Below are 15,411 nucleotides of genomic sequence, written 5' to 3' on the forward strand. Positions count from 1 at the left end.
GAGATCAAACCTGGGTCCCTACAGTGCCGCCCCCGCCCCAGCTCCTACCTGGTAGATACCTGTCGTGGTCGTACTCGTGTGAGCGCTGCATGTGGCTGTTCTGAGTGAAAGGCTGGTTCCCAAAGAGGTTGTCACTGCGCAGATTGTGGCACAGCTTCTCCAGGAAGCGGAGGACGTAGGTGATACTGTTTACTGCTGGCAGGTTCAGAGTGTGCTGTTCTCGATCAAACACAGCTGGAGACAGAAACAAACAGAGCCCAACACGTGAACCCCCCGCCAAGGCGGGAGGCTACGCCCAGGGCCGCACAGCCAGCTCCTGGATCTCAGCATCGCCGGGCTGTCGAGAGCCAACACAGCCACTGCCTTTTGCTGCTGGGGCAGGCCAGGACCAGCCTGCTGCACCCAGCACGGGGAGCCGCGGCCGAGGGAACGCAAAGGATTCCAGGAGGGGCCTGCGCTCGCAGCTCCGGCTCCGCACGGCCTTAAAGGCAAATAAAAACCCGGGCATTTCTTGTCTTTCCGTGAGGAGTTGTGGAATCCCCCCTGCTGGGGCTCCTGCCGGGGCTGGGGCAGTGCGGGGGCCGCTCGCTCGGTGGGGCAGGATTGCTGAGCACGGCCTGCTCCAGCAGCTGTGCCCGCAGGCCGTGGCAACTGCTCGGCTCTGAGTCAGCTGCCAGCTGGTGCTTCACTGACACACGTGTGGCAAGAGAGAGAAGACAGAACTCTTCTGTCTGCCCCTGGCCTGTGGCCGCAGCGAGCTTCAGGACAGACATCTTCCAACGAGAGAATTCTTGCAACAACCTCTCTGGAGGCAAAGTGCTGGGGGCCTGTTCTCACCTGAGATGACCTCTCCCCCGTGGCCTTGTTTTAAGAAGGAGAAGACTGTTTTCTGATGATAAGCGCAATCAATGCAGGCCTGTACTGCTTGCTGCAGGACAACAGAAGCTCGAGCTGGTCCAAAATGGTCTGGCAGCTGCTGAACTTTCTTCTTGTCTAGGTGGGGCCCAGTGCTGCCGTTCTTGTTCAAGTAAATGCAAACTGCCAAGATGAGAAATGTGTTTGCCGTTAACCCACTCAAGAAAGCAAGAAACAGATGCCTAAAATCCAGCCTGAGAGATGCTGAGATTTTAAGACTCTCCAATCACTCACAAAGTGGGATCCACCACGACTGCCTGACTGCATCCTCACAGTGGAGCCGCTTCTAGAGGGGAATCACCTCCAAAATCTTCCTGCCTCACGCTCACCTTCCAAACTGCTGCTGTTTCTCCCATGCTCTCCCAGGCTGGAAAGCGGTTTCCATGCCAGCCAGGTAAGGTGGCTGTGATGTTCAGAGGGGAAGAAGGAATGCAGCCCCCACTTTCTAGGGCTTCCCACAGTGTTTCCTTTTTAGGGAAACTGGCTTCTTTAGTTTCCTCTGAAAACTGGCCAATTACATTCTGGGGAAACAGAGGGCTCAGCCCATATCCAGTGCTTGACTCAACATGTCAAAAGCAGCTTTGCATTAGACTTTCCCGGCCAGATTCCTCCTCAGCTGTGGCAGTGCATACACTCTTCACTGCTGCTGCTCCTCCTCCTCCCCTATTCCCTCCTGTCCCTGTGTGCCTTGACATCCTGGCTGGAGCTGGGCAGACCAGAGTCCTTCAGCACCTCCTCTGTCCCTTGTGCAGTTCCAGCAGCTGTGCCTTGCATGGTGTGGGAGGGTTCACGCTCGGGGCTCACAAGGAGTGCTGCACACCCGACTGCCCCCGGGCACAGTGGGCCACAAGTGTCCCTGGAGAGCTGTGGAGTCACCAGCATGCAGGGGAAAGGGGTTCTTGCACTCAAGGTGGGCTTGCATTCTTCCTACTTCATTATTTCCAATAGAAAGATAAATGAACAGCTGCTCTGGACTCATGTGCCTCTCTCAGGCCAGCCTTTCTGGAGTAGTAAGGATTGCTGATTTACAGGCTTAGGAAGAAATGGGACTCTCTCAAGAGTGCTGCTACCTGCCTGCTGCAGTTCCTAACTGTGCAATCCTGTCAAGAATGTGGTCCAAGACCCTCCTTACCTGTGGGAGCCTGCATGGCAGAGCTGGGGATTGTAGCAGCGTCCTGGGGCACAGTGCTTGTGTCTGGCTCTGGGGTACTGGTGGTTGGAGAGGTGGGTGCTGGGTTCAGCAATGTCCTAGGTTTCCTCTGCAGAAAAAGAGGAGATATTTCTCCTTTTACCCCTGCTCTCCTTTACCACCCATGATCACTACACTCTCTCCTCTGCATCCAACAGACAAGGCACTGTGGAACATGACACATTTCTGATGGTGATGACGGGGTGTGTCGAGAACCTAGTAATCAACACGTGTGTATTTTACAAACTACAACCCTGAAAAATAACAAGCCTGGGATCTGCCACCTCTGTTTGACTCAGACTAGCCACAGAAAGGACGGGAGAGCTTATTCTACCCTTTGGCCATCCTGTTTTCTCCCAGCATCTGCCATGCTACTCCACAGCCAATGCACTTCCAAAGACACGGATTCTTGATGGAAATGATCTTTAGGACACAGACATTCTCTACAGCTCTGGGGCTGGGCTCTGAGGATACTGCCAGCCCCACATACCCCTCTGCTCTCCTACTTGCTGCAGTCACACAGCCAGAGGCTGAGACAAACGTGCACAAACACACGCATGCACCAACCCATGGCAGGACCTGCAGCACCTGCTGTTCACCCGCCTGCATCAGCATCAGCTTTTACCTTACTGCCAGGCTTGGGGCCTCTCTTTCTGGGGAATTTCAAAGGCTCCACTGACTTGGAGGGTGTAGGCATGGGGTGATGGATTAGCGCTTTGGTCGTTCGACCACGCTTCTTCCCTGTTTTGCGACGCCTTTGCCCTTGTTGATGCCCCAAAACAGTCTTTGTGCTACTGTGCATGCTAGGTTTCTCCGAGTTTACTTCGGAGGCAGGTAAAGGGCTCTTTGGAATCACAACTGAAATAAAAAGAGAAAAAGCAAATGTAATTAAATCAGGTGAGAATCAAAACAAGAGCAGCCTCCATCTTTATACAGTGTCACATGGAAAAACCTGGAGTACTCCCAGACCCCTGGGCGGGGGGACTGCTCTCCGTGCCAGAGGAAAATCCAAACACATGGATCCCCGGCTCAGCACTCGAGCTGGGGGACACTGGGGCCTAACCTGGATGGCCTGAACTCCGGAAGGATCATGTTTGCAGCCATACCTTCCTTCCTGAAAATAACTGGCACTTACAGCTCTTCCTCCTGCAAGTGGTGACCTGCCAACGGCCACGGAAAAGGCTCTGGGAGCATTCCTAGGGAGGGATCAACCAAGATCTGTCTGAGTCACAGAGCCAGTGCTGCAAACACTGGAAATTCCCTCTCTCAAGGCTGATGGCAGATCTGTTCTGTCCCTAAATTTCCAGCAAACTGCAGTGGAAGGGACCAGCTCCATCCTAGCTGCCTGAAAGGATTACTGCTCATCTCAGCTGGACCAGCTGCCCTGCTCCTCCCACATTCTACCAGAGGAAGGCCTGCTCCTTCTTATCCTCTCACTCTTTCCATCACAACATCAGGGTTCTGGTATACTTGCCCACAGATCCCCTAAATTTTGTCAGTCATCTTTCCCAAGCCTGCTAAAGGCAAGAGATATGCTGGTTCAGCCTAGCAGACCAGTGTTTCCTTCTGTTTTAAATTTCTGCTCTAAAGAAACAAACCAAAATCCTGCTGCATTTTGAAAACAGCAGAGTGATCTTTAGGATGCCTTGTTTCTCACATCTGGAAACCTCAATATGTGTTCAACATAAGGGTAAGGAATTAGGAAAAAACACAAGCAAACACTTTTGAAATCAGGGGCTTTGTAGTTAAGAAAAAAAAGTCTAAGCCAGGGAAACAGAGTGCAATAAAAATTGCTACCAGGATGGCACAACTGTGGGCATGTACCAAGATTTTTCAGGTTTCTGTAATGAGGATTTTAGGAGCAGTTACTGTGAGCAAGGATTCATTCCCCTGGCAAAAAGAAGCTGTGGCTACCCCTGGATCCCTGGAATTGTCCATGGCCAGGTTGGATGGGGCTTGGAGCAACCTGGGATAGTGGGAGGTGTCCCTGCCATGGCAGGGGGTTGGAATGAGATGAACTTTAAGGTCCCTTCCAACCCAAATCACTCAGTGTATCCAGGATCCAGCCCCATTCTGCTTGTCATGTGGGCATGTTTCATTAGTTTTAATTAGTTAGTTTTAATTTTATTTCCTTGCTTTTTTGCATTAGCATTCTGTATCAGAAGCTGGGAACAAGCACAGAGTCACCAGGGTCTATCTGACTTCCTGAATAAAGCCTTTATTGTGTCAGGAAGACACAGGGAATGTGGCAGAAACAGGGTTTTACTCTTTGAGCTGGTAATGTTAAAAGCAAGACTATTTTGCTGTTAAGAAAATGAATGTGATAGCTCAGGTGCTTCTTACAGCTGATGGCACTCCAAGAGTGTCACCTGGTGCAGGTGACATCTGCCACTGAGCTGCAGGGTAAGGCAGGTGCTGATCATGGAATCGTGGGGCCTCTGGCCTTGAGTGTGCAATGACTGATCTCAGCCCAGAAATGTTTGTATTAAACCATTTATTAGAGTTCCTCGAGTTGACAGAACAAGGATAAACACAGGTAAAGTGGAACAGGGTGCCCAGAGAAGCTCTGGCTGCCCCTGGATCCCTGGAAGTGTCCAAGGCCAGGTTGGGTCCCACATGGGGCTTGGAGCAGCCTGGGACAGTGGAAGGTGTTCCTGCCATGGGATTTATGGATGGGATTTATGGTCCCTTCCAGCCTACACCAATCCATCATTCTAAAACTCTCCATACTTCAAAGAAACTGTTAAATATTACAGGGATGTGGAAGCCAGTGCAGGGAGTATTTAATTTGAGATCTGCACAACGCTCAGTGTCTAAACCAAGTGGTGCCACAATGATGTTTCTCTGGAAAAGAGAAACCTGGTGGAGGGAAAAATTGAGAATTCTACAGACAAGCTGTGAGGCAAATCCATGTTCTCAGTTTTACTAGGAACAAACCCAGAGAAATGGTGAATTTGGGAAGTTGGCATGCAGTAGGCAGAGCAGCTGGACTGCACCCCTTGCTCTCAGTGCCAGGAAAAAGGAGGTTGCTGTCAGATAAAGTCCTGGGGTGCAAGCTTTCACTGTATAATTTTATGTTAAAAAGTGATTTCATCTTTTGGTGAAATAAATGCAAGAAAAATCTGTTGCCCACTTCAGCTGTAAAGACAGTATATGTTACAGTAATTTGCCAGGCTTGAAGAATTGGTTTTGGGGTTTGGGCAATAAAGGCCCATAGCTGGGTGCATGCAGATCCTGGGATGGGACACCTCATGTCCTTCAGGCACCCAGAGCAGTTCCCACTGTGCCTGTGCCCCTGGCAGCACATCCCTGGTCCCTGCTACAGCTCCTGCAGGGATGGAGGAGCTGCCACACCAAAACAAGCTAAATTACATTGAAATGTGCAGCCAGCTCAGGACAGAGAGACACAGACTGTGACCCAGATTGGTGCTGTGTGCCCAGCAGAGCTGCTGAGCCCTGAGCACAGCCCTGAGCACAGCCCTGGACAGGCTCTGATCTCTTCCCTGGGGCTGATTCCATCACACTGATGCAATGCACAGACATTTTACTGATCCAGAGTGATTTAATGAAATGAGGTTTTATCCTCCCATGATCCAGCAGACTTGCCTGGCTTTTTGTTGGATTTGAACCAGAATCTGAGTAAACACCAGCCTGTGCTAACACATTTCTCTTGCCCTACCAGATGCACTGAGCTGTGTGAGGAGGAGACACCAAGAGCTCCAGAGCAGAGTCCTCCCACCAGCTGTGCCTGCACATCAGTGGTGCAGCCCCCAAACACAGCTGGCCACACTCTGCCTCATCCCCAAGGCACCACTTCCAGTGTCTGGATGTTTCCTACAGCCTGCAGTTTCTTTTCAGGTGCCTGATATTTTCCTGCAGGATTTCAGCCCCTGCCATCATCTAGAAACATGGGATTGCTATGCAGGGATCAGTGCCTGCAGCCAGCCCAGCACTCAGAGATCTCCAGAGGTGGAAACAGCTGGATTATCTCACAGCTCCAACCACTGCCCAAGTCTCCTATAACTGCCAAAAGCTTCAATTTACTGCATCTTATTCTATTATTACATCTTAATTATTAAGGATCTAAAGCTGTCAAAGAGTGTCCAAGAGGGGCCATAAAGATGCTGAAGGGTCAGGAGGGGCCACAGGAGGAGCAGCTGAGGGCACTTGGAGTGTCCAGCTGGAGCAGAGCACAGCAAGGGCAGAGCTCAGGGATCTGCAGCTCCCATCTCTGCTCTGGGACAGGGACAGCACCCAGGGAACGGCTGGAGCTGGGCCAGGCCAGGCTCAGGCTGGATTTAGGGAAAGGTTCTTCCCCCAGAGGTGCTGGCACTGCCCAGGCTCCCCAGGGAATGGGCACGGCCCCGAGGCTGCCAGAGCTGCAGGAGCCTTTGGACAGCGCTCCAGGGATGCCCAGGCTGGGGGTGCTGGGGGGTCTGGGCAGGGCTGGAGCTGCACTGGATGATCCTGGGGGTCCCTTCCAGCTCAGGATATTCTGATTCTGTGATTCAGCTTGTGACAGTGCCAGCCCAACAGTGAGCAGCTGCCAGAGACATCCTCACCTTCTTTTTCCATGTACAGGCCACTGAGAGGAGCCACATTTTCAGAAAATTAAGTGGGGCCTCTCTTACTTAAAAAATCAACAGTTTGCTGTTCCTGAGTGAAGCAGCATCTCTCTGTGCCACAGCTTTGTTGCTCACCTGAGCTCTGAGCAATCTAACCAACTCCAAAACTGGCCTTGCTTTGGAGGAGTTGAGCCCTGCAACCCCAAGATCCCTTCTGACCTGAATTATTCACTGATCTGAACTCATGGTTATTTCAGCTCATTAAGGGACAGAAAACTAATCCTTGGAAATTTTCTGCTGGCTGAAGTGTCTTGTTTTGGGTCACACAGGCATCCAGGACAATGGCAGACGTGGAGGAGGAGGAGGCTGGCTCCTTGCTGGGCTGGCTGGCATCGGATCCATTTGGCACAGTGAGAAACATCACCCTGAAGATGCAGCTCAAACACGGCTGAACTCAGAGCCAAAGAGAAGCTGGACACCACTGGTGATGTTATTCATCTCTGAAGGATTAGTGTAAAGAAGAGTTCTGCAGAATGAATAAACTTGACAGAGAATTCCTGATTTCAGGCTCTACTTCCTAATGCCAAGACATCCCCTGTCAGCTGATACACGGCACCTGCAGCTGCCCACCACACTGTGACTGAAACTCTTGCTCACAGGAGGCTCTGCACAGTTGCCATCCACACTCTGAAGGTCAGTCAGTGCTAGGAAGCAGCATTTGTCCTTGGGACAAGAATTACGAAGTCAGAACATGTAGAAAAATATGGAACAGAAAAGTTGAAGTTGCAGAAAGGTTTCTTGCCTTTCTCTCCTATTTCCAAGGTTCATTTACCAAGAGCTGAAGGAGCACAAATCCCAAATTCCCATTTTCTGTGCCGAGGGCTCTGTACTCTCAGATGCAGCTGAAGTTCATGTGCTTGTGCCTGGAGATCTCTGTACTGGCCCTGCAGTGTCCTCAAGAACAAGGGGAGATTTCTGCATGGCCTGGGAGATGTCCTGCAGGCCACCCCTCCAGCGGTCCTTTGGTCATCACTGCCCCTTGTCCCATCTTCAGCACTTCCCAGGCAGCAGCAGCAGCACTCAAAGAGGTGGGTTAGAGACACATTTAAGATAAACAAATTTTCCAGAGTGCAGAGATCTTGTTGAGATCTGGCTGAATCCTTCCCTGCATGAGGCATCTCAATCCTAGACATCCTGAAGGTTGGAGCAGGACAGGAACTGGAGCTCATTGCTTGTCCCAGAGTAAAATGTCAAAGCTTCAAAGCCCTGTGATTCTTCCCAAAGCAGAGACCATCATCACTGGCCATCATGAGCACGACTGGGATGGAAATACAAGCCCTGGGAAGGCTCCAGACCTGGACTGTCCTGAGTTCTCAGCAGACATAGCAGACAAACACAGGACAAAGGGTTGGTGCATGGGTGGGAGACATGAGCTCCTTGCAAAGACAGAGATTAAGAACAAGACTCCAAATCCTGGAATTTAAAGGTGAAAAGACAATGATTCTGATAATTCAGGATTTCCTGCAGGGATTCATGTTCTCCAGTCTGAAACATCTGTTTGAGCTGAGACCAGAGGAGATATCCAACACATCATGGGGATCCATGACATGTTCTACCTGTTCTCATGACGAGCTCTCTTCTCCCAAACAGACACCTTCTAGTCACACAAGATTTGTCTAGCTGCAGGTTTTGACTACTGAAACCTGTTATTTTTACTACTGAAAAAGTTATTTTATCCACTAATCCCCTGGCCAGTGGTTACACAGTATCACACAAAGAAACCCAAACCCACAGTCCCCAAAACTCCATCCCACTCATTTTCACCATGGGGGTGCATTATAATGTCTTTTTTGGGCAGGACATCCACAGGCACATGAAAAGCTGTTACTTCAAACTAAAGCAATGCCTTGTGCATTTACAGAACCTGAGACAGGCTCTGAACATTCATCATCAGTGTCCCATTCCTAAATGGATTGGAAACCTGTGTGGTTTGGAGCAGCACTTTTCCTAACTGCTGGCACACACTCACATCAGCTCTGTCACTGCAGATGCCACTGTACATCCCCCTGGCACGAGCTGTGCCAGTTTTTATGGTTGTTTTATTTGTTTTTCCAGTTGTTTTATTTATCAAAATAAAACAACTGGGAAAAAAGAAAAAAGAAGTCTCAAGAGTCACAGTGATAGCAGCGAGTGCTGTTTGCAGGAGTGTCACACTTTCAGTCTCACAGCAGCATTCCCATGTGCCCTAAACCATAGTGGCACTTACAGCCAGTGCTCTCTGAAGCAGCTCAGCAGGGATCCTGCAAACCTTGGCAGGTGTTCCCAGCACCTTGTTCCGTGTCTCAGAGGTGGCAGCACACGACAGCCTGAGCTTCAGTGACTTGCCTCAAGTGCCAGAGCAGGAACCGAGCTGCAGAACAGCCCAAGTGTCTCATCTGTGACTGTAACCACACATGGAGACACGGAAAAGACCTGGAGACTGCAGTCAGTGCTACTGGAGCCAAAGACAAAAACCCTATTGTGGACCTACAGGGTCTGCTTACACAATTAAACACCAGAACTCAGGTGTTTAAGAGACCTGTCCATCTCCAAGGCTGCCCTTGGCACATCTCACTCTGCCCTATTCACACAGACATTGCTAAACCCGAAAGTCTACCCAAGCACAAGGTGCATCTACTGAAACATTTTCCAAAACAAAACAGAGGCTTCACTCACTCACACAGCCCTGTAAGGCACAGGCAGTCTGAACCACTTGGGCAGTGTCAGTCCAGCTCCTGCAACAGAAACCTGGAGGGTCTGGACTGGCCAGAGAACACATGGAAGGATGTGGCACAGCCTCATCTGCCTCCAAGATCCTCACCAAAGGCTTTTACAACACCTCCAGAACTTTGAGATAAGAAGAAAGGATTCTAAAGGGATAAATCAAGGATTACAAGAGGTTGGGGCAAAGAATCCTTGCAGAGGAGAGATATCGATGTGGGGAATACAGAGATGTACACCAGGATCCACAGTGCTCATCCATGAGTGACCTGATGAGGGGATGAGAGGTGAGAAAGTCTCATGATTCACCCTTCCAGAGCAGGCAGGACCAAAGAGAGGGTCCTGCTGAAACCTCCTGCCACGACTCAGTAACACCCTGAGATATTGAAACTCTGATTTTGGCCAGGAAGCACGGTGGAAAAGGGAAGGAAACATCCTGAGCAAAACACAGATTCTCTGGGGTGTGAAATATTTCAAAATAAAACATGAGGAAAAGTCAAGTTGAGAGGAAGGTCTAGACACTGAGAGTAAGGACAGGCTGGAGACCAGAGAAAACTGCTTTTCCCAGGTCAGCTCCTCTTCTCAGAGGCTCCTGCCAGCCTCAAGACATCACTCAGTAACTCCAGGTCCCTGACATGCCATGGTTCCCACTGAGCCACAGGCACTGTCAGCACCCAGGAAAAAGTCCTGCAGTGCTGGGCTCCCTTATCCAAGCCACCAAACCTCCAAACCATTCATTCCAGGACACACATCCAAGCCGAGCCAGGGTCACTACTGAGAGCCTGGGCTCTGTGCTCCAAACAGCTCAAGAGATGTTTCTTGGGATCTTCCAACAGCAGCCTCAGAGGCAGCACCACCCAGGTTCCAGGGCTGCTTGTGCATTACATTCATGGATAAAAACCTGAATTCCTGCTGTTGGTGCATCAGCTCTACCTGTGTGGTCTCCAAAGCAGCCATGCCAGTGCAAAGCAATGTCACCCAGCTTAATGTGGGAGCTCTGCATCCCAGCTCAGTCCTGAGGAAACAGTAATTAATATTTTCCATCCCAGGAATGCACAGGAGCTCGCCTGAGTGCTACCCTGCCAACTACTCCTGACGAGGCTCCTCTTCCCACCACTATGGAAGAAGGAAGAGAAACCAGACAATATCCAAAAGAAAATAATAAAACACACATTACCTTTGCCCCTGGGCAGGAAACCTAGCAGCTGATCATCATCATCTTCCTTTGAGGACACGAAGCAGTTAAACATCAAATCACATGGTGGTGAGAAACAAAGAACTTCATGAACTTTCTGTCCAGGGTCAGCATCTTGTAACCCCCTGGAGCCACTGCTGGTCCCGGGGTGACACAGAGCTGTGAGCCCAGGCTGGATGGAGCTCACAGCCCATCCCCAGGGTAACTCTCTAAAACTATTCACATTTGCTTGCTCTGCAAGCAGAGGAAGCAGCAGCTGAGCCCAGACAGAGGGAGCAGGGTCTGAGAGCTCACACAGAGCTGTGCAGGCACTCACCAGTGTCCCCAGTGTCCCCAGTGCCCTCGCCCAGCTCCCACCAGCCCTGGCACGGTGGCAGAGGACGAGCTCTGTGTTAGCTCTGCCCTGCCTGGCTGGGACTGGAGCTCTATTGCCAGCTGGGCTGCTGCCAAGGCAGCAATTCCAGTCCTCCAGATTCCAGAGCTGGAGCAGCTTCCAGCTCTGCCCGCCCAATCTTAACACTTTCACTGCTGCCCCTCTCCCACAGCACGGAGTCACCCCTCTCTCTGTCACAGAGCATCCAGAAGGGTGGAACAGGGAATAGCAAACCCAGCAGAACTCCAGAGCAACTGGCATCAGCCAGGGCACAGCCCAAAAGGAGGAACAGCACAGGGACCTCCTGAAATACAGACATTGAGGGCTTTACCTGTGTCCAGCAGTAACACGTGAAACCTGGCAACAGACTTAAGGGATTGTTACAGAGAACAGTGTGTGTGGGCAAGGTCCTTTCACAGGTATGCCTTCAATCCAGATTGCTCAGGATGGAGAAAATGAGCTGCTTTTCAAGAGGCCAGGAAGACTTTCAGTGCCACAGCACCTCCCAGCAGCAGCACTGGTGGGACTGTGCCACTGTACGAGGGTCCTGTAAAGGTCTCACGCTTTTTGAACCAAATCCCAGCTTTTAAAGTTTTTGATACTGTGGCACAAAGCCTAGAAAAATGCCTGCATTTCTCCAAAACTTGAAGCTGGTGTTTAAGTAAGAGCTCTTTCTTGTGCAGAGACAGATTCTGTGGAAATTCTCAGCTGCCCCAGCCCACAGTCACAGGCAGAAAGACCCTTCAGTCATCACCTCCTCAGCTGAAGAGCTCAGAGCATCAAGGCTCCATGCACAGGTACCTGAGAAGACCCTGCTTTAGTTGCTCCTCCCCCAAGGATTCACAGTTCTCCATCCCACAAACCACTTCAGAAAGCAAAAAGGATCCCCTTCCAACATGTGCTTCCCTGACTACAAAGAACTGAACTTTCCTCTAGTCTGTGGCTGGCTGTGAACTGCCAAATTTCCCATGAATTACAGAGGCAGACACATCTCTCTACAAAACCATGCCTTAGCTGAAGGGAATTTCCCTCATCCCACCTCCCTGCTGAGGGCAGGTGGCCCTGGAAACAACAATCATTAACCAGCCTCTTACCTGTTTCTTCTTTTTTCTCATTGATTTTTATCACAGTTATTTCCCTCTTTATTTCCCTGAAGCTCCTCCATTTCTGTGTGCATCTCCCTCTCTCTTTCTCCCCAGCCATGATTTAAGGTAACTAAACAACCATCCTTATTCTTTAGGTCGATCCTAAATATTGATGTTTTGGCACTGCTTCTAATGGGGAACTTCCCAAAATCCACTCTCCACTTGTGGCAGTGATCTGTCCTAAGAGCCCACAGGCATCCCAAAGAGCAGGATGGTTAGAAAAAGTAAAATGCATGCTAAAGTTTTTTCAAAGCAGTGGGTTTGGCTGGGCTGGAGCTCAGAGGGAGCTGGGAGGGGGCACAGCTGAGACCCCACTGCCCCAGGGATGTCCCAGACTGTCCCAGACATGCTCAGCATGGAGAAGAGGGGATGGAGTGATGGTGGTGTCATCCCAGCTCTCCTGGGGATGCTGAGCCTGTGCTGGGGAGCAGTGACTGTCTGGCTTGGCCCTGCACCTGCAATTTTGCTTTACCTGTTAAACTCTGTACCTGAATCAGTTTTCACCCTTTTACCTTTATGACTGTCCCATCCCACTGCGGGAGCGAGTGGCTGGGGGGGCTCAGCTGCCCCCTGGGACAACCCACCACACCTGACATGCACATTTTCCTCCTTCAATCTCTGCTTTCCTCCCAAATTATTTCTACCAACCACTGCTGCATTGCACAGACCCCTTATGTGCATCACAACACCTAAACCTTGATGTTCTTGGCTTGAGGAACATCAGCCACCTCCTGCACTGTACCTGCTGTGCTGCCCATGGATCTGTAACCCCAACTGGAAAGCTCACACACCTGGCAGGTGTGGGTAACTCCTTCCCCACCCAACACACCTTCAGGGTCTTCTGTTGACAAAAACCCCGTGTTGGTAGCAATGTGCACACAGTGTATTCTGGCTGCAATATCTAAAGATGGGGAGACACCATTCTTCTCTGCTTTGCCCTCATTCTGAAACTCTGACCCCACCACACAACAGAAAGTTGCAGGAAGTTTGGGTTTGATGCCCCCTGCAATGTTATTTCAGCTGGTTTATGTCTGTGTGCTGTGACAGGTAAATGTTTCTCAGTCAGTACCTTTCTGGGATGAGTGCTTGGCTCAGTAAGAGCACAAGCAGCACCTCCAGGAACAGCTAAACCCTTCTAATTTCTGAAACTGAAGTCACCCCACAAGTCCTGAGCAAGGGAAGTGAAGCAGCTGTCACTGAGCCAGCCTACCCATCATTCTGACTTCTGAGAGATGATCCAGGGACATACCTGGAGAAGACACTCGAGAAAGAGCAGTAAAAGCTGTTCAGCTTTGATTGTGGTTGTCCTGTGCTGGGCCAGGAGTTGGACTTGATGATCCCTGTGGATCCCTTCCAGCTCAGGATGTTCTCTGACTCTGAGCTCCAGGCTCCCAGCCAGCACTCAGTTGAACACAAAGTCCCCTTCACCTTATCTTCCTGAAAGCCCAGATATGTATTTAAGGGTAAAAAAGTACAGGTACAAGAGATATGAAAAGACAGGTAAGGTACACCACACATGAGGAGTGGAGTAGGGATTCCTGGCCAACAGACAGCCCTGGGAGCACCCCACTGGTGTGGGTGGGACATTGAGGGATGTTTGCTGCACTCACACAGAACTCCCCCTCCTTTGGGACCTGCCTCCCCAGCAGCTGCCAGGCTGAGGTGGAGAAGCTGTGGATGCACAGGATGAACTCTTCCACATTCTACCTTGCTCTGGAGCCCAGCAGAACATCCATCCCCAGCCCATGGATGATGTGGAGGGACCCACCACAGGCACAGGCACTCCCAGAGCTACATTTCCCCCGTGTGGTGTGTTAGTTTGGATCCCTCAGCTCCAAGGTGTGCAGCATCCAGACAGGAGCACCAGGAGATGTCCAGGAGGCTGCTGCACAGCCAGCATGCAGCAATGGAATTACAAAGCAGGCATGCAGGCTGCTCCTCCTTGCTGTTTGACCTCCCTCTTTCCTTCTTTAGCACACACACGTGCCTGATGAAAGCTCCCTGGAGTGGCTGGCTGGGCCCCAGCTCCACCAGCTCCCTGCCCAGCCACTCCAGCTAAGCAAACACTGCTGGGAGTGGGAGGCCCTGGAGATGGAGATGGACTGTGCCTGGGAGAAGCCCTGCACTCCACCTCAGCCAGCAGCAGAGACAGATTAGAGCTGAATGGAGTTACCAGCATTAAATAAACACGCCTGCCCTCTTTGAAGTTCTGCTTCCCTTGAACATGAGCTCATTCCACGAGGCCTCTTTTTGCTCAGCCCCAGGAAGGCACGGGTTACTCATTCTCCATGGAGTTAACTCTTCACAGGATTCCCCAGGGGCCTCCCTGGGCCAGTCCAGCACAGGAGCACAGGGCAGTATTACCACAGCAGCACCTGGCTGCCTGCATGTCTCTCCAGTTCTCTTTAAGAGGAATTCCCACCAGGAAAGGGAAATGCCCAGCTCCACCACATGGTCCTGCAGGCTCCAGGCTGGCACATGGAGAAGGTTTATTGGAGCTCAAGGAAAAGGTGATTCCTCTGTGGTGATGCATCATCCAACCCTGCCAAGAGTAGCACTTCCAGGTCTGGGAGGACTGTGCTCAACCCTCCACCACAGCAGGGCTGAGGAGTGAGGAAACACAGGAGGAATTTCATTAGAGAAAGTTCCCAGTACTCTGTTCTTTTGGTTTAATCCCACAAAGTGGAAGTCAGAAATTCTTGGGCAGGAAAGGGAGCAGACAGTCACAGAGGCAGAAGTAAAACCACAAAGACAAGGCTGATCTCAACTCTCTGGAATTTTTGCATGGCTCATGCAACCCCTGCCAACCCCTGCTCTTGTCCCAGGAGTTGAAAAAGAAAGGAAAAAGAGAGCATAAATCTGCCTGAGAGTGAGGGCTGCCTCTGCCTGTGATTGGGGAGATGTGACTTTTAGGGGGTCAGTATTTTTGTACATGAGCAGGAGGTGCAGAGTCACTGCACATGGAGCCGGTGGGAAAGGGAAAATCTGTCCCAGGGGGAAGCACAAGATTCCCAGGATGGCACAATGGGGTGTTGTTTCTGGATAATTGACTGGGCTCTGCTCACTCACAGCTTCAGCCTCTGGCAAGAGGAGGCTGGGGAGGAGCAGAGCTGCCTCTGCTGGGGCTGTGGGTCAGACACTTTTCCTGAGAAAGTGCCTTCCACCATGCTCCTGAAACCTTCCACCCCCACGGTACTGCCAGGAGAGCTGGCAAACACAAACATGTCTTGAGCCACTTGTGCAGCACCTGAGAGGCACCCTGGAGATGC

General features: G+C 51.0%; 1 protein-coding gene across 9 annotated transcripts in view; it reads right to left on the minus strand.

Moving 5' to 3' along the window:
- Window positions 1-15,411, minus strand: part of SCMH1 (Scm polycomb group protein homolog 1) — a 61,344-nt gene that overhangs the window by 14,543 nt on the left and 31,390 nt on the right. For 6 of the 9 annotated variants that reach the window (XM_015649273.2, XM_015649272.2, XM_015649267.2 and 3 more), the window contains 4 exons: window positions 2,730-2,962; window positions 2,048-2,174; window positions 838-1,038; window positions 49-234 (listed from right to left, as the gene is read on the minus strand). In XM_015649273.2, the coding sequence (XP_015504759.1) occupies window positions 49-234; window positions 838-1,038; window positions 2,048-2,174; window positions 2,730-2,962 (747 nt within the window). The remainder of the gene's footprint in view (window positions 1-48; window positions 235-837; window positions 1,039-2,047; window positions 2,175-2,729; window positions 2,963-15,411) is intronic. The other 3 variants (XM_015649274.2, XM_019008885.1, XM_015649275.2) reach the window with 3 other exon arrangements.

Source organism: Parus major, chromosome 23, assembly GCF_001522545.3.
Source record: "Parus major isolate Abel chromosome 23, Parus_major1.1, whole genome shotgun sequence".
Lineage (NCBI taxonomy): Eukaryota > Metazoa > Chordata > Aves > Passeriformes > Paridae > Parus > Parus major.